The sequence below is a fragment of the Poecilia mexicana genome, unplaced genomic scaffold (assembly GCF_051168715.1).
Source record: "Poecilia mexicana isolate PSO_F unplaced genomic scaffold, ASM5116871v1 scaffold_6, whole genome shotgun sequence".
In the NCBI taxonomy this organism is placed as follows: Eukaryota; Metazoa; Chordata; class Actinopteri; order Cyprinodontiformes; family Poeciliidae; genus Poecilia; species Poecilia mexicana.
In genome coordinates this window covers 19,080,131-19,103,928 of record NW_028263375.1, presented here as the reverse complement: position 1 = coordinate 19,103,928, position 23,798 = coordinate 19,080,131, and the positions used below count along the sequence as shown (strand labels likewise).

General features: G+C 38.9%; 2 protein-coding genes across 2 annotated transcripts; one reads left to right on the top strand and one right to left on the bottom strand.

The window, feature by feature from the left end:
* Positions 1-486: 486 nt before the first annotated feature.
* spty2d1 (SPT2 chromatin protein domain containing 1) lies at positions 487-5,691 on the bottom strand. The gene is made up of 6 exons (XM_015002886.2): positions 5,143-5,691; positions 4,707-4,821; positions 2,545-4,275; positions 1,916-2,075; positions 1,120-1,197; positions 487-1,020 (listed from the first exon to the last, which is right to left on the bottom strand). Exons 1-6 carry the CDS (start codon positions 5,224-5,226, stop codon positions 927-929), a joined length of 2,262 nt encoding a protein of 753 aa, XP_014858372.2. The 5' UTR covers positions 5,227-5,691; the 3' UTR covers positions 487-926.
* Positions 5,692-9,793: 4,102 nt separating this feature from the next.
* tmem86a (transmembrane protein 86A) lies at positions 9,794-22,878 on the top strand. Its single transcript, XM_015002888.2, has 4 exons — positions 9,794-9,930; positions 15,830-16,094; positions 17,161-19,108; positions 22,213-22,878. The coding sequence occupies exons 1-3, from the start codon at positions 9,910-9,912 to the stop codon at positions 17,586-17,588; spliced, it is 714 nt and encodes a 237-aa protein (XP_014858374.2). The 5' UTR covers positions 9,794-9,909; the 3' UTR covers positions 17,589-19,108; positions 22,213-22,878.
* The last annotated feature ends 920 nt before the right edge of the window (positions 22,879-23,798 follow it).

Here is a 23,798-nt window from a genome sequence, read left to right as displayed (position 1 = left end):
AAACCTCTCAAGGGAATGCTTTATACTTTGATCTTAAAGATTTTTATGAAAGTTTTCCTTCATATTTTAGGCATTTACAATTATTAGACTAAAAATGTAGTTAAAATTTGAGTGTTTCTTGATAAAAATGCCTCTTCACCTGTCTACTGGATCCAGTTAAGAAAGCTGCACATAATGATATCTAATGTTTTAAAGTAGTTTGTCCTTGGAGAAGTCATTGGATTGTGCAAGATGTTCATTGTGGGTAGAACCGATAATATTCTAGGGAGTTGAAAAACTTTTTTGAAAGAATTTGATCAGTAATAAAATTGTATCCACTACACAGCAAGGACTACCTTAAAAAGCGGCACATAATTAGTAAAATATTATGCTAATTTTAAGACAGACAAAACCACTAGTTTTAATCAAAGAAAAATGGGACCAAACCTCTCCATATATGAATTTACTAAAATAATCTTAATCTGAGAAAAAAATGACATCATAGAGTACTGTTAAATAAAAGCCTTTATGCAATTATTACTGTCAAAATATTTTACACAACATATGAATCGGTAATGTTTTCTGCACAATAACTAACAATGTTCAAATAATTAGCTGAAAAAAGTAACAGAAAATATGTTGAGAACTGTCCCTGTTATTGCTGAGATGAGAAAAACGGATTCATGTTTGTTAAAAGTTCAATTCTTCCCAGATTGTAAATCCAGGACTTTGTAGAGCAAATAAATATGGACTTGAGAAATTCTCATTACTTTCTAAATGCTTCCAATGGGTTTTGCATATCATCTTTTGATAGATAATCTTTCACAACAAATGACTTTCTCCATCACAACACACGGTCAAATGTGGGCTTGATGCTGTAGGATCGCCAAGCCACCGTGCCAGCATTCAGAGGACAAAGGATTATTTATCAAAACAGGAATGGAGCTTCAGTTGATTTTTTTCCTCTTGGCCTTTTTTCTTTTCAGCTCTTCTTCCTCTCGCCGCTCTTCCTCCAGGTCCTCTTGCACAGCCATTCTTAGACTAAAGTAAGGCAAAGGTAAGGAGCATGAAAATTTATGTTACCGGTGACAATTACTTTTAATCAGGAGAGAAAAATGACAAAAATGTCTATTTTGATACCTCCTGGCTTCTTCTTTCTGCAGGTCTTTCCAGCTGCTCTCCATAAACTTAAGAGCATAGTCACTTTCATCTTTGTACCTGAGAGAAAAAACCCCAACAAAGTAGCAGTAAATTGATATTTTGTCAAATCAATTGCTTTAACAGAGAAAATAAATCTATATTGAATATGTATTTGTAGATGGAAAATTGTGTAAATAATAAAAAAAATCAACTGTAAAAAAAGATGCTCCATGATTTTTCTTTCCGTTTTCAGGCAGATCTTCCACATCTGCTCAATACTTTAATGAGCTATTTTTCTGCCAGTCCATAAAAGGGTGCGTATCAGAGTGAGTGAGTGAGCCACAACCAGTTTTTCTAGCAACTACTTTTTAATAAGTCCAATGAAATATTGACATTTTCAGATTAAGTACAAGTCATATTGATCAAAACCAAGAATTCAAAGTGTGAAATATTGTGTTTAATGAATCTGTGAGATTCACTGTTTGGCCTGAAGTACTGTCATTCACTTTTCAATTATAGTCACATTAATTACGATGCCCCCTCGAGTGAGAAATAAACAATACTCATATCTTTCTGGACTCTCATACCACAATACTACCTTGTGCAAAACCAGTGCAGAAGGTGGAATAACAAGCTCCAAGTGTGGTGGCCATGTAACAGCAGGTTATTTGTATTGTTACTGTGTCTGGACTTTCTTCAGAGATCTAATTCCTTACTGTATGTGAGTGAATACCAAGTGCAAACTCATTTGTCACAATACCCCATTAACACCAGACACCATGAAGAGAACACTCGCCTGTTTCGGTCATAGCCAAAGATCTCCTTAATGTGCCTGGAGATTTCGTCTTGTTCTTCACCTCCATCATCAATGAAGTCGTCCATTTCAGGGTCATACTCTTCCTCCTCATCCTCATACTTCCTCTTGTATGCAATTGTGATGGGTGGTAGCATGGTTCCTGGAAAGGAAATACTTAAATTGTTGGCAACAGATCTTGTTCTTAGAGACTTGAGATGTGATTTGATTATTTTGATGGTCAAAAGAAAAGATTAAACTCTATTCAAAGACTGCTGACATTGAAACGTTTTAAACATCTTGGCGGATGTGTTAACAAACTTATCACAGTCTGGTTAAATCCCAGTAATCATTTGCGTATTTAAAGACTAATTGGATGTTAAAGGCAAATTTCGTAAATTTAAAGACAATTTAGAAAACATAGTGATTTTAACAAAATAATAAATTGGTAAGTTCGTATTTATGGACTGCAGAAAGCAAAGGTCCCTTAGCAAGAACAAGACCAAACTTTAACCAGCTTCAGGTAATACATTTTCCAGTGATGATTTTTGCATTTTCATTAAAGCTTTTAAAATTTGAATAAACCATTTACAAGTCTTCACTAATAACATCATGCATTTCCTGGTTCTCACCTGGTGGTCTGTTCATCATAGGTCTGGGTGGAATCCCGGGTCTGATTCCCGGCATCATCCCGGGTCTCATCCCTGGGATCATCCCGGGTCTCATCCCTGGGATCATCCCGGGTCTCATCCCTGGGATCATCCCGGGTCTCATCCCTGGGATCACCCCAGGTCTCTGTTGCATGCCTGGCCGAGGGGAGACCCCTGGCCTAGGTCCACCCACATTCTTGGACGAGATGGTCTCCGACACGACAGTGCACTTAGGTCTGCCCGGCCCTGACCCGAGGTTACTGTTTGGCCGCCCTGATACCTGTCCTCCACTACCAGGTCTAAAAGGTCCTGGAGGTCGGGATCCACCTCTTTCAGGTCCACTGCGACCTGGCCTACTCTGTGGTGCACCACCAGGTTTATTTTGTGGTGCACCACCAGGTTTATTTTGTGGTGCACCACCAGGTTTATTTTGTGGTGCACCACCAGGTTTATTTTGTGGTGCACCACCAGGTTTATTTTGTGGTATGCCCATAGGCCTCCCCTGACACTGGTTCCCTGCCTTAGAAGGACCGCCCAAAGACGGCCTCAGTGAATTACCGTTTGACCTCACCAGAGGATTATTTCCAGACCTTTGTGGGTCTCCTCTGTTGGATTTCATCTCTCCAGCTATAGATCCCTGCTTTAATGAACTGCCTTGAATGGGTCTCGTCTGCTGTGAGGTTGCATGTTGAGACCTCTGGCCAGCTCCAACTCCACTAGAATGCCTGTTCCCTTGAATACATGAAGCTCCTTTTTGATGCAATGACAAACTGTCTTTTCTTGAGCTAAGGTCACTTGAGGTGCTGGGTTTTTGGGTAAGTGCCATCCTGGAGCTTACATGTTTGGCTGAGACCTGAGATGAGTGGGCTTTTGAAGGATTTTTACTAACTGTAGCAACTGATGAAGCAGAAATGCCCATCTTGGATCGTTCTCTATCACTGTGAGGCGTCTTCTCTCGGTTCCTCTCTTTGTCACTTACAGAGGGTTTGGAAAAGGAGAGACCTCTGTCACTTGTTCCAGCTGATTGAACCTTATTTCCTGATCTACCGGGCAGACTTGGCTTTTCTGTAGAGTTCCTTTGCGGTTTGTTGTGTTTTGGTTCTTTCTCTGTAGTGCTTTTTCTAACTGAACTAGAAGTGGACAAAGACCGTCCCTCTCTTCCACCGTCTACCTTTGAGTCCCTGCTTTTGTCAGGTCTCTTAGCCTTGCGCTCCATCTCCAGTTCACGTATCTCTTCGGCTGTGCGAAGCCTTTCTTCCTTTTTCACCTTGGGTTTTAGCTCAACCGGCTCAAATTGCTTCTTTTCCGCCAATCTGAGTAAATCAGCAAAGTTCATGGCAGGGGGAGGAGGTTTGGGTGGGCCAGAATTTTTTTTAGAAACTGATTTACTTGGCCCACTGACACTCATAGTCTTCTGTGGCCTCATCATCTCTGGCTCCGGCTCTCCCTCTGAATCGGTCTGCTCATACTCGTAATTATCTTCATCGTCTAGTGGGTCGATTGCGTTATTCCTAAATCTTTCAGGGTCATCTGGATGATCTTCCCGCTTATCTCCTTTTGAGCCCCTCTTTTTCGGAGTCTCTACCACTGGAATGCCGTTGTAGCCTTTGAAATTGTCCTTGGTTCTGGATGCCATAGCTCGTGCTTTACGATCCGACTTCAACTCAACCCTCTTCGCCAATAGCTGCTCTTTTTGTTTCTTACTTTCCAATTCTGAAAAGAAGAAGAAAATAGATTGTATCCGTACATATTTCAGTCAAAATTGTACCAATAGGGCTTTTCCTGACCGAGACAAATATCCAATTTTAGAGGTCTGGTCTTTTAATCTGAAAGACTGAGTTAGAAATCAGGTAAGAAATCTGTTCCAGTTTCTTTGTTAGCGATGGTAGCCTCGAATCCAACAGAAAATAGGAAAATAAAAAGCTGACCTTCAAATGCAACCATGCTAAAATTGATCAGATCTTTATCAAAGTCAAAACTACATCAACACATGTACTAAATAGCAAAATTGTGAAAGTTTGGAATCTGACCTACCGATCAGAGGCAAAACTAGAGAAAACTGGCACAATTCAATCTCCAGCAGAAAGAGCTGTACACCTCTAATTTGAGTATTACTGTGTAAACTGGCTTAATGTCATAGATACCTTTCTGTTTTGTGTCAATTTGCCGCTTTTTTAGAAGTGCCTGCACAGCAGCAGGGTTTACACCTTTAGACTTTGGGTCCTTTTTGGGTGGTCCCGCTTGAAGACTGTATCTCTTCTGCACAAAGAAAGACAAGGATGAGACATAAGATCAGCTGCTGAACGTAAAACTTCATTGAATTGTTAAAGTAAATATGGTATTTTTAAATAAACTAATCTCAAAGTTTTCGATGTGTTTTTAAAACCAGAAAACTAACGAGGTATATATAACCAAATGGAATAACGTATTTGAGGCAGAAGCCATGCAGGGTCATGCTATTGTAAGTTTAGCAACCAGCTGTACTATAGAACCTTCACTGACACGGATGGAACGCACTGAATTGTAACAATGATTCCCACTTACGAACATGGGTACAAGTAATCATCATCTTTAACTTACTTGTACACTGCTGAGAACCTGGTTTTGCGAAGCGATGTCCAATATATTATCAAAGTCCATCATGTTGGCAGTAGATGATGACATACGTCAGCCTGAAGCGAATCAAGCAACCCACAGAAACCAGAATCGTGGTTCACGTTTAGGATTTAGACACTCACACTATCAAACCACGTTTATCTTGACAGCTACACAAAGAGGACCGTACGTTGTTGAACCAACGATACGGGGACCCAAACCCTTATCTTAACGGTGCAGACTACATTTACTTAATCACTTTTTAAGATAGCATACGCTAGCGCATTTAGCTAACCGGGGCTCCACAGCTGTTAACGTCAGCTAACTGAGATTCCAGGAGGACCAACTTCCTCTTTGTATGAACGAAAAAAACGCGACATCCATCAAAATACGTGTCTGACCAAATTACACTAAAACCACATAGATAAAAAAATGTATAATTTTTAATTCTGAGACGATTTAAAGCCGAACAGTGAGTAAGAACGACAAAATTAAACGGCCAAAGCGGAATGTGCGGAAGTGACATAGTTCACTCAACATACTTCCGCTTTTGCTTATGATCAGAGAGTGTGTGTAGAATCATATCGTCTCCATGTAAACCAACGGACGGAAGTAGGGGGGGATCTATCTTGACTGTAAGTGTGCACATGTACTATAATCGACCGTTCTTGGATGAATAATAGGTACAAAACGAGGATTTTTTTTAAATTACACGAAAAGCTTTGGATTTTATTTTTAATTTAGTTTGTTGATGGTATATATAGTATAGTAATGTCGGTAGTGCTGTTGCGTACGGCTTCAAAGTGAATCCAATCCATTTGAAGTGCTCCCTCCGTATTTTACGTTTGACAAAACTTCTCCTATTCGTCATACGGTCTCATACGTAATATCCTTCCGAAAACATTTTTTTTACAGTAAAGAACCACTTGATGTCGCCACTTCTTGGACCATCTCGAAAGCTCTGGAAATTTCATTGCATAGATAAACCTTTTACTTCGTCTGCCAGTTGTAACTTGTGTAGCCTTATGAAAGAACATAAACGCAATTACTCTCCACTAATCTCTACATTTATATAGCAGTTAAGAAGTCACTCCTATACCAAAACGCAGCGGAATGTAGTTTTTCCTGAATGATATCTAAGAGTACTACTGGAGTGTATAAAATCGATTTTTAAGTAAGCAGTTTATATTCTTTCTTCTCCTCCACATTACCCATTTGTTTCTGATTTTTTAACATTTTAAACATTGTATTTAAATTATGGAATTTTACAAGTTTTATAACATTACAAACCAGAAATATTTAAAATTGTGTTGTATTTTTATGTCAAAATGCTGATAAAATAGAAGGAATCTTGTGGTTGTAAAATGACAAAAGGATAGAAGAGAAGGATAATAGTTCTGTAGGGCAATGTATTTTTGCAAAAATATTTTTTGTTAGATGTACTTTGGAATATGTTTTTAATTCTTTTAAGCGTTTATAATAAATAATTTACAAATAATATATTACAGGGTAAACAAAATTGCAAATAAAAAAAAATACTTCAAATAATCAGCATTAGTCATGTAAATGCTGATGTGGGGTATTTAGCCCCCACATTCAAGGGGGGTAAATACAAATAAATTTCACATGTTTATTCAATTTTTATTTGTAAAAATAAATAAAACCAAGTTTATTTTTCGCTATGTGCTACATTATTTTGAGTTGATTTATGACAGAAAATCCCATTAAAATAGATTGACATTTGTAATTGTAAAGTGGCAAATTACATAATATTCAAAGAATATGAATACTTTCACAAACCGCTTTATTTTGGAAAAACTTTACTAGAATGTACCCAACAGCACATTGCCTATTATTTAGGCAATACACTCTATTTGTGTGTTTGGACTGAAGTTTGTGATTGTAAATCAACAAAAAGAAAAGTTCACGGAGCATCAATACTCCTGTGAGGGAAACTGCAATAGAATATATGTAACAGTATTTATAAATCAGTTTAAAGTTTTAAGTAGTTTACATTTCTACATTTTTATTACACACAATTACATTAAAGTACATTAAAATGTGTGGCCTTTTATTTATTTATTTTTTAACTTATAATGTGACAAAATGTGAAGAAAAAAGAAAGGTCAGATTATTTTTATTTGTCTTTTGTTGCTGAAGGTTTCTGAGCAGTAATGTGTATCTGACTTCAGGGGGCAGAGTTTGCCATAAAACCTGTTTTCTGATGGAAAAGATGCAATTTCTCTCTTCTCTGCAGGGCAAAGTGTAATACCTTTGATGTTTTAACTTCCAAATACCTTTTCTCTCTTTAATCTCCTTATATGGCTTAACTTTATCAAATTGTTTCCATTTCTATGTCAATGGATGCCAAGCCCAGGACTGTCTGTCAAAAATAAATGATAAATAAATCAAAGATTGAGGGAATAAATAAATAAATAAATAAAAAGCCGATTTGTGGATCTGAAATGAGTTTTGCTTCTTTATTCTTCCAATAATCACATTTCAGATTAATCTGTTTATAAACCTGTAAGCAGCTCAAGGCATTGACTAAAACACTTACATTTATGCGCACACTTAAGCTTTGCTTTTGTAACTGGTAACACAAAGTTAAGCCCATTTTTGCCGCTGACCTCTGGAATCCTCTAGAATGAGCTCATTTGCTGTGATCTTCACTTGTTTCAGATCAGCAACAGCCTTACTCCTAAATAAATTTCAGACTTATCAACTTCTCCTAACATGGAAGATTTACAGGTAGCTTCCTGTTGGTATTTAGGTAACAGTTTGAGGCAAAGGGAGATTGGATTTAGTTCCATTACAGGGCCCATTTTATCTTAACCTCTGACCCCTGAAGTCAGATACAGTCTCTTTGCTGATAATCTTTTCTCCATTAATCTTTTTGTGGAACACTTTGTGACTTTGCAAAAAACAAGGGAAGTAAAGCGTATATTTAATAATAATAATAATAATAATAATAATAATAATAATAATAATAATATCACTGTCAGGATGCCATAAAATAAGCTTGGCACCCCCTCCACTCACATCCTTTTTTCTTGGTCTAAATACAGTTGTTCTGTAAATATTTCTTAAGTTAGTTAGAGAACTTCAGTATGCAAACAGGATCATGAAGACAGAGGGAACAACAGACAGGTCATGGATTTAGCTGTGGGAAAGTTTAAAGCTGTGTGGTGGTGGGGGGGGGGGGTCACTTACGGTCAACTGCAGGGGTATGATGGGGTAATGGTTCAGCAGACAGATACTGACCTGAAATGGAGTTGTTTCTAATCAGTCTTCTTGAATATGTTTGCAATTTTGTGCCGAAACCAAATGTTGAGGAAGAAAATGTTTGGAAGAACAGGATCTGTGCCTCCTTCGGTTATATTTTTTTGTTAAACATGCATAATGAAATACATACAGAAGTTAGTTCTGGGTGCAGCCTTATTATGAGTGACAGGCTGAGGAAGAGCATAAGCCAGAGACGCAGTCAAGAGGTACATGTTAACTCTGGAGGAGCTGCAGAGATCCACACATTGTGTGGAAGGACCTGTTGAGAGATTATTAGTAATGCAGTACATAAATCTGGCCTTTATGGCAGATTAACAACAATGTTAAACTGTTGAAAGAATCCCATTCAAAATGGAGCTTTTATCACGCCATAAGTCATGCGGCAAAGCATTGTGGAAGAAGGTGGTTCATGTACATAAAACAAAACAACAACAACAACAAAAATACTTTCTAGTCTAAAGCCACAGTGCTACGTGTAATGGATAACATCCTCTCTGTGAAACATAGGGATGGCACTATGATAGTGTGGCATGGCTTTGACCTGAACATGGGTAGAAGGTTCACGTTTCAGCAGGAAAATAACCCTAAACACACAGCTGGAGCAATAGTGTAATTATCTCTAGGTGAAACCATATTCATGTTAAAAATTGCCTTGTCAAAGTCCAGACCGAAATCCCAATGAAAATCTGTGACGAGATGCAAAATGGTGACTTCAAATATGACTGATCTTAAGTTTATGTAAAAAAAAAATAAAGGAAGAAGCAAAAATTAATGCTTGTTGTTGAGCAAAGCCGTTAGAAACATACTCTAAGTGATTAGTGGCATTGTCATGATAGATAGATAGATAGATAGATAGATAGATAGATAGATAGATAGATAGATAGATAGATAGATAGATAGATAGATAGATAGATAGATACATAGATACATAGATAGATAGATAGATAGATAGATAGATAGATAGATAGATAGATAGATAGATAGATACATAGATACATAGATAGATAGATAGATAGATTTTCAAAGTAATTTACGGGTTTGTCCATCTGAAATCTTTCCTTAATCCGATTTAGAACAGCATAGCTAAGGATTGTGTTACAAAATCGACTATAAGCTCAGCCCCTGATGCCGAAAAGCTCCATTTCTGAAAATGTAAATAAAGGCCATCTGCTTCAATATGTAAACACCGCTCTGACTCCTCCTATCAGGACGTCTCTAACGACTGGGCCCGCCCATTTTACCAGCACTCTCTGCTCCTATTGGTCAAAATGGTAGGCCTGCCCACGTTAACGTGCTTCTGTTCCCTCCTTCCGGGATGTTGGACCGCCCACAGGATCGAGGACAAAAACAATCGGCATCCCTCTGACAGTGCTGCGCAAACAAGGAGATCCAAGCGAATTAAAAAGCGGTTTAGATATATTTAAACTGTTTTTGTCTTTCAATCGACACGTCAGCTTCAGGGGAGAAATGGTGTCTCCGGTAACAGTGGTGAGTATCAGCGTCAAAACCGGCGTTTTAAACAGTCACGTACCGATAAGAAAAGCGGCGTCAGTTTATTTTCCACAGTGTAACATCCTCTGTTTCAGGCACATTCAGCGCATGTTGTAGTTTGGGGGGAGTCAGCGCATGTTTTCTGGATGATTATTTAATCGCTAATAATAATAATAGAAATGTAGTTCCTGCATGTGTTCTAGGAACACAAATGCGGAAACTTTGTTTTTTCCTCGCATCTCTTTCATTTGTCATTTGGCGCTACAGCGGCTCTGTCAGTTTTGAGACGATTGCTCATATTTCAGAATGCACCTCCGACTAAAAAAAAAAAGAAAGAAAGAAAGAAAGAAAGCGCTTCATCATGTGACTCAGTCGAGCCTTTCTTTGCCTTATTTTCTTTCCTGTATCCCTCGGTAAACGCATGCGCCAAGCAGAGCCCGCATATGGCTTTCCTTCCATCTCCTTTGCTTTAGCACAGCTAAACGTCGACTCCTCCGTGGCGACATAACTCGGGAAATCGTTTTATTTTTGACAAATAAACAACGAGACGCTCATGAATAACTTACGCGAACCCAGCCTCTCCTTACTTTGAAAGAGCCTCTATGAAATGTCACCCCGCGTGGAGGGGCCTTGAAGAATGGTGTGGGGTGTCTTGGCCTGTGGTAAACCCCGATGTGTGAGGGGAGCCTGTGTTGAGGAATGTCTGCCATACACACTAGTTGCCTGAGTGATACGGATGCTGTGCAGGTCGGCAGTTTTCCCCATGAAAACTAGGAACTGCAGTTCCATGAAAACCCTTTGAAACTGTGCAGTCCTCCAGCCTTTAAAGGGAAACATTATGTAAAATTTGAGGACTTTGCAACTACTAGTAAAAACTTTACATGACTTAAGAGTACTATTTTTTTTTTTTATCCTTTTAACCTTGTATTAATTTCAAATACTCTAAGTAGTGCATCATTTTGATGTGGAAGGATAATGATACATTGTTTTTGTTGTTTTCTTGTTTACAAAAAAAAAAAAAAGAAAATACTAAATGCCTGGCATTCAGTACTCTGGGGAAGCATCGAACATCTAGAGACTAATTTTCCCAGAACTGTTCAAGAGTGCCTCTGAAAATCATTTTCAAATCTTCGCACTGGATGAAGGTCAGGCCTGGGAATGCACTATTCTAACATAATAAGCTTTGATGTAAACCATCCTGTTTCAGTTGTATATTTATAGTCATTGTGTTGTACAGTGAACTTCCGCCATAGTCCCAAGTCATATGCAGCTTAAGCCAGGTTTTCTTTTAGGATTACACTGTACTGTTGCTCCATCCATTTTCTCAAGTCTAACATTTCCTACCCCTACTGATATTTCTTTTTTAAAATTTAAATCTTGTCCCCTTTGACCACAGTGCCTTCAGGTTACCTTTAAACGTCTCCACAAATTTATGTTACGTTGTGTTCTTTTGTCTTCATGATCATTTCTTCACTCAGTGTTCTCCTAAAGACATCCGAGGTTTTCACAATACAACAGGATTATGTGCTAACTCACCTCCGTGGGCCATTATGTGTTCTAGTTTTTATTTAGACATGTTAGAGTCTATATTTTTATTTCTAAGAAATATAGACTCTGCCAAAAAAAAAAACTCAGAGTTATTTTTCTCTTATTTCATACATATCCATCCATTTTCTTTACACCCTTGTCCCTCAGTGGGGTCGGGAGGGTTGCTGGTGCCTATCTCCAGCTAACGTTCCGGGCGAGAGGCGGGGTCACTCTGGACAGGTCGCCAGTCTGTCGCAGGGCAACTTCATACATATATATTGCTTTATTTGATCTAAATCACATAAAACCCTAACAGTATATACATTCAAGTTTGTGGTTGCAGCAAATTGGGGAAAAACTCCAAGGGGAACTGGTACTTTTGCAAAACTTTGCATCTGTTAAGCTCTTAAAAAAGAAAAGTATCAAAGTCAAATGAAACATATGAAGGTGTTTATTGCCACATAAATGCCATCATTTGTATCATTTGTGTGCAAAGGAGCCTACATGTTTGCCCTTGTTTTTATTTCTGTCTCTAAACTAGGTTTTGATGAACACTACCATGCTCGGCACCATCTGCCAAACCAACTGTTGTGTGCTCTTAAGGGAAGTCATCAAGTTTTTGTCCTTCTGCAGACTGCATCAAATCAAACACAGTTTCACAACAGAAAAAATATTTCCACCTCTGTCACCAAGAATTTTTTTTTTTTTTTGTAGGACCATCGTTATCCGTTTGATCTAATTAGGTGATTTTCTAGACACCTTTAACATAAAAGTAATAAGTGCTTGTTACATTAAAATGGTCTTTCTGAAAATGAGCATTGTCGTATGATTAAAATGCCAGCTGTGCCTGCTAGGTTCTTACTTGTATTACACTTGCCCTCTTCCAGATTGAGTGTCTGAGTGTCTTTAAATATTTCTGTGTATCGTGTTACACACCCACAGTGGTTGGGTAGATGCCATCCTGGATGGATCTCATTTGGCACTTCAGAGCGTCTAGTTTGTGTTGGCTTCTATGGTAGCTGCTTGTTTCTTCCTGGACTAAATCTTCCAGGCTACATCACAACCTCAGAGAAGTTACTCATGGACATAACAGTTTGTCAACAACTTTCATTAGTGTGCTTAAGTTTTCTGTGTAGTGTTTTTTTGTTTTTTTTTCTTAACCTGCAACCTGCATCTTTGTTGTTTCATGTAGCCTTAGAAATACAACCTGCACATGTCTGAAAGATATATCAAGAAAAAAGAGAATATGGATCTCAGTTATTGGATATTTTTACTTTGCGCGGACGTTCCACCTGGTTGACCACTCCACCAAAATATCCCATGACTTTCTTGTAACTGTCAAGCCAATCATTAACAAACAGTGTTATGGTTCAACAGTCAACAGGGAGACGGGTGTTTGCCATGCAGATTAAAATTTATTGACATCCCTGGTAATTACATATAACAGGCTTTAAAACAAATTAAGCTTTTCTTGCAGTTAATATAATCTCGTCATGTGAAAATATGTAACTTTTAACACAATCACTATGCATGTGCATCTTAATAGGCGCATCAGTGCTGCACATCTTAAAATTCCTGTTAAATAAATGTTACAGATGCATTTTGAGTGGTTTTAAATGAATCGCACTAAACTTTGATTTAAATTATTTTAAGATTTTTTTTTTTTTTAAACATATTTTCCACTGGTTCTAATAATGTGGATGGAGCTGTATGTGTCAAAGCAGCCTCTCTACTGTAACAAACTTTATTTTGTCGCGTCATTAATCAAACGTCTGCACAGTAGTAAAAATACACATTTTGCTCGCCTCTAAATTAAGGCAGATGACAGCCGACCGTCTCACAGGACTAACTGTTGTCACTAACACCTCTCTGTCTGCAGGGTTCGCACAGACAAACACACGTCTCATGGAAAGCAAAACTATAGATAGACAAACTTTGTGTCTCAATGAACTTTCAGCGATACACGTTGAGACGGTATCAACAATATCAACAGTATTAAGCGAAATCTCTGAACAGAAAAGCGAGATCAGTCCCGAGAGAAATAATATAAATATATAAAATACTGCTTGTATTTTTAGCAAGCAGTAATTTTTCAGTTTATCTCAGATATTCACATTCATCACTTAATATTACAGTTAAATCCAAATTACGATTCATTTTCTCTTAAAAAGTACAAAAAAAGCAATGTTTTTGAAGTTTTTTTTTTTTTTTAAATATCTTAACCTTTCTTAACTATATTTTCGCCCTTTTAACACCAAACACATACATTTGTATTTTATCTCAAGCAGAACAAATAAACAAACAAAACAGTGCAACATGAATATGTTGTGGTTTTGCTGTGCAGACACATGATAAACATGGCGGTGATGATGGCTAGTCTGGTACTACTGGCTCTGTTTATGTTTCCGTTCGGCTCCCTTTTGGCCTCGGTAGCCACAACATGGACTCTCACGCGCAGTACGGCAAAGTTCATAACGCTGAGATGTGACTTAGCTCCTGTGACTATTGCTAAATGTCTGCAGTGATAGCTGGGAAAGCAGATATCACTGCTTTTCCAGGAATCTGAAAAAAAAAAAAAAATCAAATAAATACACAAGTGAAGTTCCAGGGTTCTTCTGTCTGCAACATTGCAACTTGACTGATTCTGTAAATTTGAAGTAAAAAAAAACAACAACCCCCCCCCCCCAAAAAAAAAAAAAACAAATTAAAAAACTCATAGGAAAAACTATAACTTAGATATTTAATCTAGATTGATAATTCTTCAAATATTATTGTTCATAATAAAAACTATTTAATGTGCATTTCAGCATAATTAAATAACTGGTTTCAGCAGAGAATTGTATAAGAACAAGAAATCCTGGATATGATCATTCACCCTTTATAGTCCAGAGAGATAAAAAGCCTGTTGCCACTTTATTAGGTACACCTTACTGTTTTTGTCTTCGGAACTGCCCTGATTCTTCATGGCATGGATTTAATTAGCTATCACCAATCTCCCTTTGAGTGTTTGTTCCATATTGACATGACTGTATAATGTATTTGTAGGAGCCACAGGTTGCAGATCTGGCTGGTGTAGCAGCATATTTTACAACCTGAGGTTAAACATATAGAAAGGCTGGTGCCCGTGGAACCTTTAAGCTTCCTCGTCCTTCTTTTGCTTCAAAGAAGCTGAAGTAACAAGTTGGCTTTTAGTTTTGAACTAAAACTCTAAATAGATTGTGGATTTTTTTTTATTTTATAAATTTATATATAACATGTATTCTTCCTTGTTTTTCTTCTTAATTAAAGTGTCAGCTTTTTGCTGGTTTCTCTAATTTTGCTCTAGCATGTTTGTGTGTGTCTGCTCCCTGTTGTTTTCCTGCTGGCTGCTGGATATATCTGACACACCAGGGCGATCTCATATATTGTACCCCATCCTGTAGTGTAATTTAGTTCACTCTTGTATTGAGGTGTTGTGCAATCTATGTCTTCTCTTTCCTCCGGGAGAGTGGGCTGTATGACCGACAGTAACCCCTCATTCTCTCTCACCTTCTGTTCCCGTCTTCACCTCCTATTTCCCCCAGCTGCCATTTAAAAACCGATAAACCTTCCTCACATATTGTACTCCTACCCCGAAAGACCTTTAAGCTTCCCGGTCCTTCTTTTGTCTTTCTTTTCCTTCACCTTTATTTGAACTCTTGCAGTTTTCCTTTTACAAATCAACATCTTTTGCCCTGCCACTTGTCATTCATTTTTCACAAGCACTGTTCTCCCTTCTTTCCTATCTGTTTTTTTTTTTTTTTTTTGCCCCACTTTTATCCTCCTTACTTCTGCTTCAATGAACCCTCACTTAATTCCTTTTCCTCTCAACACGACTTTTCCACTTCGTGTTTGTCTGCTGCTCTGGCTTGAGAATAATTCCCAGAACATTCTATGGTCTGCGCTTTTTAATCCTGCTGGGCCTTTTTTCTTTTAACCGGAAAAACAATCTGACTGATAATGCATTGGGGAACTGGAACATGAGACTGAATATATTTCTTAAGAACTTCAGTGATAAAAGGAGAAGATAGAAAATCTTGTCTGGCAAAAAATAAAAAGAGAAAAGGTTACTAAGAGTCAATGGCATGTGGCTGTAGACTTTTGGATTTCCCCTTTAGGTTTGCATTTCCCCTTTAGCTCTTAGGCCAAGCAACAAGACATGTGCATGTCTAGTATGAATTACATGAAAACCAAACATGACTTAAGCACTTTAAACCCAACCCATGATACTTTAAAAAAAAAAATTTTGACAAAAAAATGTTAAATTTCTATACGTCACACTCAAAAACACAGGACTGTTTTAACCACTAGAATACCTTCTGTTATAATTAAATGCTAAATCTCCTTCCAGGTGAAGAGCGAAGGCCCCAAACTGGTGCCGTTCTTCAAGGCAACCTGTGTTTACTTCGTCCTGTGGCTGCCCACCTCGAGCCCTTCCTGGTTCAGTGCCCTCATCAAATGTCTGCCCATCTTCTGCCTGTGGGTGTTTCTGCTGGCTCACGGATTCAGCTTCCTCGGTGCTCACTCCAGCGCCCGCAAGATTCTGGCTGGTCTCATCTTTTCAGCTCTGGGTGATGCCTTTCTCATCTGGCAGGAGCAGGGATACTTTGTCCATGGTGAGGAGAATAGTTGTCGTATATTTTTAACAGAGGTGATACGGTGGCAAAGCAAACATGATTCCTTGCCCGGCAGCTAACTAGTGCTCTGTGAAATGTTTGAAAACTTCTTGTAAAAAAGAAAAAAAAAAAGCTTTGAAGATCACTTTTAGAAAACCTCCTGAAAATGTGAGATCTTGGCGTCAACAAGACTATATGTCTACATATATATGAAAACCAGTTTCAAAATTAGCCCATCATCACAAACATGAAGATGTTTAGACTTGGCTAAACTCCATTGGAACCTTTACTAGAAATATGTGCTTTGACCAGCTGAGATACAGATCACAGTCATCAGACCCAAGTCCAGTAGAACACAAGTTAAGCGAGATAATGAGTGTATATAAGAAGACCCGGACACGTGACACTGAAAATGAAGGTTGTCTGCAATATTAACAGGCACACATACCAACAACCGTATGGCTGGTCTTACAGGTTTGCCGCATTTTTGTCTTGACGATTAAAATCTCAGTTTGACAGTACAAGTCGAGGAAACTGCTTTAAGGATTGCTAGGAGGAAAAATAAGCCACATTGGGAACAGCAAAATATTTCTACCGAGATCTGACAGTGTTAGTGAGTGAGTGGTGGTCCACTTTTGTTTCCAGCCCACAAGTAATCAACTCAACGTTAATGGAGAAGTGAAAGAAATTAAAGCATCCATACATTTCAGAATCTGGCCAAGTTCAAATTTTCTTTTCGATTACCAACTATTGGTTGCTTCGCAAAAAGTCACTACATCTGGGTTTATTTACTACATTTTCCTGTGTACCCAGTAAAGTGAGTCATTCAATTGCATGATTAAAGGATACAATCCAGCTGTGATTTTTTTTTTGTAGCAAATATACACTGGCAATGAAGTCAAAACTGTGTGATCACATATGGATTTCAACAGCAACATTTTATAAAATATAGTGTTTGTAAAAAGCACACAACCTCCCGCCCCCCAGCCATTTCTGCTCAGACTGTTTCTGAGTCAATCAAAACTGCAATTTTCTATTCTGTTGAAAGTGCTTCTTCTTCTTGCAGGTCTTCTCATGTTCGCCATCACCCACATCCTTTATTCATCCGCCTTTGGGATGAAGCCAATAAACGTGCGCGCTGGCCTGGTGATCACTGCGGTGTCCGCCCTGTGCTACCTCCTGCTGTGCCCCTACCTGTCCGGACCCTTCACCTACCTGGTGGCCGTCTACATCGCTCTGATTGGCTTCATGGGTTGGAGGGCCATCGCGGGCCTGCAGCTCACCAACGACCTCTGGACCTGGACCAAGCTGTCGGCCTGCCTGGGCGCCGTGCTCTTCATGGTCTCCGACCTCACCATCGCCGTCAACAAGTTCTGCTTCCCCGTGCCCCACTCCCGAGCCATCATCATGGCCACCTACTATGCTGCCCAGATGCTCATAGCTCTGTCCGCCGTCGAGTGCCAGGACGCGGAGGTTTCCCGGAAGAGGACGTGAGGTGACGTGGTCTCCAGGAAACACGAGGCTGGGGAGATGGCTCCAACTCCGGCCTTGAGTGATCATGGACGCACCTCACTGCCAGATCTCAAACCCCCAGCCTTCATCGTGGTGCAACGCTCCCACACAGTTGTTATCATGGCAACTGATCCACTACACGACGATCTCCCTGCGATCCCACTAGTATGGTAGTCTCATATGTATCTCTTTATGAAGAAGATACCTTAGTATTTACTCTAGCCTCTCTCGAATGCAATCAAACCTTAAAAAAAATGCTGTGTCTCAACCAAGTTATTAAGAAGGCAAGTGTAGAATTAATATCCTTCTATAGAACTCATTAATTTACTTGCAGCTAAGTTGATTTAAGGGGAGCAAGTTCCTGGGCACCTTCAAGTAGTGTGTATGAGAGAGTGGTTTTCTGCGAGTGTGTGTTTGCAGTTTTGTGATTGATTTACACTGTTACCTCACTGTCCATACAGTGCTTTTGACGCACAGTCTCCATACAGATACAACGCCACACATTTGTACTTTGAGTGGTCCATTAAGACAATTTACCAGTGCATTTCTAGTTTTTGCTTTAGTCATGCAAATTCTTCCAAAAGGGATATTTTTTATACAAACCATTGCCCTTATCTGAGGCTCTAGGTTCCCTTTCACTTAGGGTGCTAATCTTGGAGCTTAGGGCATGTACATACTTATTTAATTAATTATCTGCAGTCCCTATCATTTCATTCGTAACAACTTCTCTTCTTTTTTGTTAAATATGCTCTTTACACTCCGACTGAGTCTGCTTAAATGAATAGAATATTTTCTTTTCTTCCTTTAAGACCCCATCGAATAACTAGATGAAAATACGATGACTAGTAGATGTTGTTTCTGGAAGCTCGATCCTTCAGTTTTAGGATCTAATTGGTCCTGCAGGTGCAGCATGTTTCACCGTACATGCATCGCCTGTCGAAGTTGCACCTTCAACAGCGCCACGCCTGACACTAACACATCGTGCTGGTTTAGTTATTAGGGATGTTCCTTGCGGGTCTTGTTGTCTGACTCAATCAGCTGACCCGTGCTGCTAATGGCCGTGTTATGAAAACAGAAAAAGAAAGGGCTTTGTCGCCGGCCGGACTCATTTCGTTGATAAACTCTGCCGGCAGAGTCTCCAACTATGAAGGCATTCGCTCACTCGGAACGACACGCACACACAGATTTACGCAACGCGGTAGAAAGCGTCTTGTCATGCGAGGGAACAGTTATCCCATTTTTCCAGACTCTTCCTTCGCACCGGAAATCTCTGAAAAATCCACTACAGCTTCAGCTTATCCTCGACGAGACTAATTGTAGTTTTTCTTCCCCTTCATTCCCACTGTTGTTTCTTTTAAGTTATCTTATTTTGAAGTGTCTTACTGAACCAACTCTACATTTTTGCACGCCTTTTAGAGTGCGGGTGTTTCCGTCTTAACTGTTGAGAGGAAGTCAGACCCAGCTCAAATACTGCGACCCGACAAATGAAGCAGACACACTGGGTATGTTCAAGTATTCGTATAAAGACTCCTAACTCTTTTTTTTTTTTTTTAACTCACTCCTCTTTCTAACTGCGGCTGTATTATATAAGTCACAGAAACTGTCGGTTTTAATTACTTTTGGCTGAACAGATCTAAACTCTGAACTTTACTGTTTCTGTTGCTGGACGTGCTTTGCTTTACCAGGCAGCGCCTTGGTATTACTATCTTGAAATTTTCCACATTTGCAATCACGAGTCTTGGATAGATTTTATGTGACAAAGAAAGACATATCTATGTCATAAAAGTCTTCTGATGTATTTCTCTCCCAACGTCCATTTTTTTTTTTTTTTTACAACCGATCTAAGAGGTTTTCTTCCAGAATTATCTTGAATTTAACTCCATCCATCACCCCGTCCACCAGCAATTTAATTTAAGCTAATTTCCTTGAGGAAAATAAACAAAAGTATTTTTGATTTAACCGCATTTCATCTTTTGGGATCTTAACCAATAGTTGCCCTGTCAGCAGATTCTCTCACCTGAGCTGTTAGCATTGCAGAAGTCCTGAAAAAAAAAACAACATTTTGACTGAACTAATGAGGGATCACATTTTGTCCTGTAGGAATATGCTTTAGGAACTGAGAGGAATTACAAAGGCTGACATGGAATAACCTGTGTGTAGAATGTTTACACTATAAACAGGCATGGAAAATGATTGCTCCTCGTTCTGGGTCAATGACCCACAGAGCTGCCAGCATTGCCAAAAACACACACACACACACACACACATCAAAATGTGTTTGCATCACATGAGCCACCGTGAAGAGGTCTGCAGACAGACCACGGTGTCATGCCTGACCAAGAAAAACACCAGTTCCCAGCAGCCTTTTTTGATCACTTCTTTGTCAGACAGTTCCTCAATCTCCTTTTGCCGTGTCAGTGCTTTCGTCGGCACTATCTTTCTGCTTTGTCCGCCGATCTCTTTCACTGCTCTGCACATATATGAGCGCCAGTCTTGTGTTCCATGTTTTAATTAATCCTCCCGGCATTGCAGAGTTCTTGCACAGAGTTTCCCACTCTGATAAAAATAAACCTTTGCGCTTAGAAGCTATCAGAGGTCTACTAGAAGACGTGCATTAGTCTGCCTGCTGCGTCCTAATAAGACGGAGTAAGTGGAGTGAATAAAGAAGTGAAGTAGAGAAGATGGATAACTCGGATGATTCTAGCATACAGTCTCGAGCCGAACCAAGAGGGGGCTGGTAATATTAAGCCAGGCAGGCTTATTTATCCTCAGTGTGTGGGCAATTTATGTAAGCAGTGCTCCTTTTGTATGGAGCCAGAAAAAGCCGTCTGACTTTTGTTCCTTCTTCTGGAATGGTCCCACGCCAGAGGCACGATTCACTGAAGTATCCCTAAAATATTCTTGAGGAAGCATATGTCTTTTGAGACAAGTGTTTTTAGAGAGTGGTGTATGGTCATGTTTAAGTTGTCCTTTTTTAAAAATAAAATGTTTTCCATTGATTTAATCAAATGCGTTGCAAAAGTATTAGAGCCTCTTGAACCTTTTGACATTTGTCTTAACAGCCACAAATCTCAGTGTGTTTTGATGGGATTTTTAAGGTGTTTGACAAACAGGAAGCTGTGCTGTTGTGATTTAGTTGAAAAAGGAAGCAGGATTTTATGATATCCTTACAAATAATCGGAAGATTGTGCCGTCAGCATCTATTCAGCCCCCATCGGGTAAATATTTTTCTGCAGCTTATTTGGGGGGGGTATGTATGAAGAGAGAATGAACCTCCTGCAGGGCCTCCAATTTGCCCCGAAGATTTCCATTTTCTTCCCATCTATCTTCTTGTCCATTCAGATTCTCTGCAGCAAACCATCCCCACAGCATAATGCTGCCACCACCATGTTTCATGGTGGGCCCAGAGTGTTAGCCTTTTGCTCACTGAGCTGTGGATCTCTGCAGCTCAGCCAGTGGTATCACAGACCTCTTGAATGAAGAAAATCATTCTAATTATTTTTTTTCCTTGCTCTTGTCTGCCACATTTTGGCACACAAGTTTGGAGATACTCATTTGTATTGCCTTGTTGCTGAAAATGTGCTATATAAATAAAATTACCTTTACCTTTACTCATTTAATTTAAAGCCTGCTGTAGATTTCTCCACATCTTTATCCCTGACCTGTCCAGTCTGTTTCTTGACCGTCTAGATCTTCACTAATGTTTTCTGACAGAAACTCTGAGACCTTCAGATGCAAGATCACTTTTCTAATAACATGACCTTTGAAGGCAGCTAATTGGAATGGATTTTATATTAGGGCGAAAGGGGCCAAATGCATATGCTTACCACTCTTTTCATATTTTTTTTTTTGTGGGATCAAAATTTAGAAAACCATTTATGATTCACCTTCACAGAATCATAACCTACTTTGTTTTGGTCTATAGCATATAATCTGAATAAAATACTCTGGTTTCTTGTTGCAACATGAAACGTGAACTTTTTTTTTTTTTTTTTTATCGAGGTAATAAATCTTCTGCAAGGCAACTGTATATTTGATTGAGGCAGACGTAACAAGAAACTGTTTATAGTACTGGGTCTCGCTTATCAAACACCCTTTTTTCTCCGGCTCAGCGTTGCATATGGCCGTCCTTCGCCCCGGGGATGTTATTGCTGAGCGGCATTTCACTTGGAATAAGATGAGCCGCTGAAATATGACACACAGCGGGAAGAGTCTCCCCCCATCCATCAGGTTAGCTCCCATCCTGTTGCCCCACAGGTGGCAGACCAGCAGGCGCATCACTTTACCCCGCTCTGTCAACAACGCTGTTGTTCTGAGCTTCTCATGCACAGACAAAAGGAGACCTGGGAGAGTCTGAACGCTTTTGGCCTGAGTTAAGCTGGAACCAATTGCTGTTGTATTATAAAAAGAAAAAAAAAGTGTGTGTGTTTTGAAAAATGCTATCCCTTGAGTTTCTATTTCTCTTTCGTCTGTGTTTTTAACTAATTTTCTTGTAGCTTTTACTTTGAAACATTTGCTGTTAATGCACTGTGCTCATGACCATCTGCAGGTGACAGTCAATACAGTGAGCTGAAAAGTTTTTTTTCTCTTTACTCCTGCATGACAGATTGAATATATTCTCCACGGGATTGAAGCACTAAACACCCAGAGGTTTTATGATGATGATGATAGGTCTCCAGCATCAGTACGAGTTTATGAGAAGTATGTAAATTGCCACCTTCTCTTTGTATTCAAGCTGCTGTGTGCTGCACTTTTTTGTATCCAGGTTAAGGCCAGTGAGTCTTTAAAACTTGATCTTAAAACAGACCTTTGTTTTTTTTTGTTTTGTTTTTTTTGTACATTATCAATTTAAAGTATAGTCTAAATCTTTTTTTTTTCCTTTCGCTGGAAAACAACTAAAAAAAGAAAAGTAATTTTAAAAGAAGATTCCTTTCCTTTGAAGTGTTATCAACCCTGATGTGTGCAGCTTTCTTTAAAGTATTATCCTTTCAGTTCCAGGAAGTGAGAACCTGAAATATACATTTTGCCATTTGTTTTTGTGTAAAACAATGTTTATTTCCACAAACAAACACAAATAGTTGTTAAAGCCAATAAACATGCATCATTTCTTACAGTTTCCTTATTGTCCTGGATTTTCACTTTGAGATTGATTTTTTTTTTTTTTTTCCCCCCTCATGACTGTGGATATGATATAATTTATTTGCTGTTGTGAAACTCTGCAATGAATGTGAATATCTGTTGGAGAAATAAATGCAATTGCAATGCAACTTCAGCATAATGTTGTTTGGGCTTTGTTCTTTCCTGGAAACAAGAGGTTCTGCGTCGAAAATGTCAGCTGATATTTATAACTGCAGTGTTTTCTGTTTTGTTTGAAGCTGCTGGTCCTCAGCTGCTAAAGTGCCATGATGGCAGAAAGGGCTGGAGGACAACAGAAAGCTCTGTTCTGGTAACTGCTGCGCTCTGTTGTCCCACTGAGGTGGAAAATTTGCTTTAAATTTGCTTTAACCCTTGAAACCAGGGACTCTTTCGCTCTCGCTCTATGTCCTCATTTTCTATTTACAGCGATGAGAAAAAACTATTTAGCCACTTACATATTTGTTCTGTTTTCCAATATCTGACGCACATAAATGTTTCAAGTCATCAAACTAAAATTTGAGAAAGAGATTAACTGAATAAAAATACAAAATCCAGTTTCGGTTAACCACATCAACAAGACTGTAAAAAAAAAAAAAAAAAAAAAAAAAAAATCACTTAAACCGAACTTCGTGAAACAGTCTAAAAACATCTTGTGCCCAGAGTGAAAACTTTACAAAACTATGTAGTTACCTGAAGCTGTTTATTTTCAAAACCCATTTAAAGGGGCTTAAATTAAACAATTCTGTAGTGAACTGAGAGTGGGCCAAAATTACTTGTAAGAGTTAATGGCAATAATCTCAAAATCTTGACCACAGCAGTTCCCACCATGAATGGTGCACCCAGTTATTAGGATCGGAGGTAATTAGTTTTTCAGATAGGATCTGGTTCGCTTGGCTAACTCTTTTCTTTATTCAATGAAACCATCGTTCAAAAGCTAAGTTTTGTATTTATCCAGCTTGTCTTTGTGTGTCTGCACAACCCATAAAGGTAGCAAACAGATTTTCTTCCCAACATCTAAGCCACTCCTGCCCCGTCCCCCTTTGACTCTTTTAAATG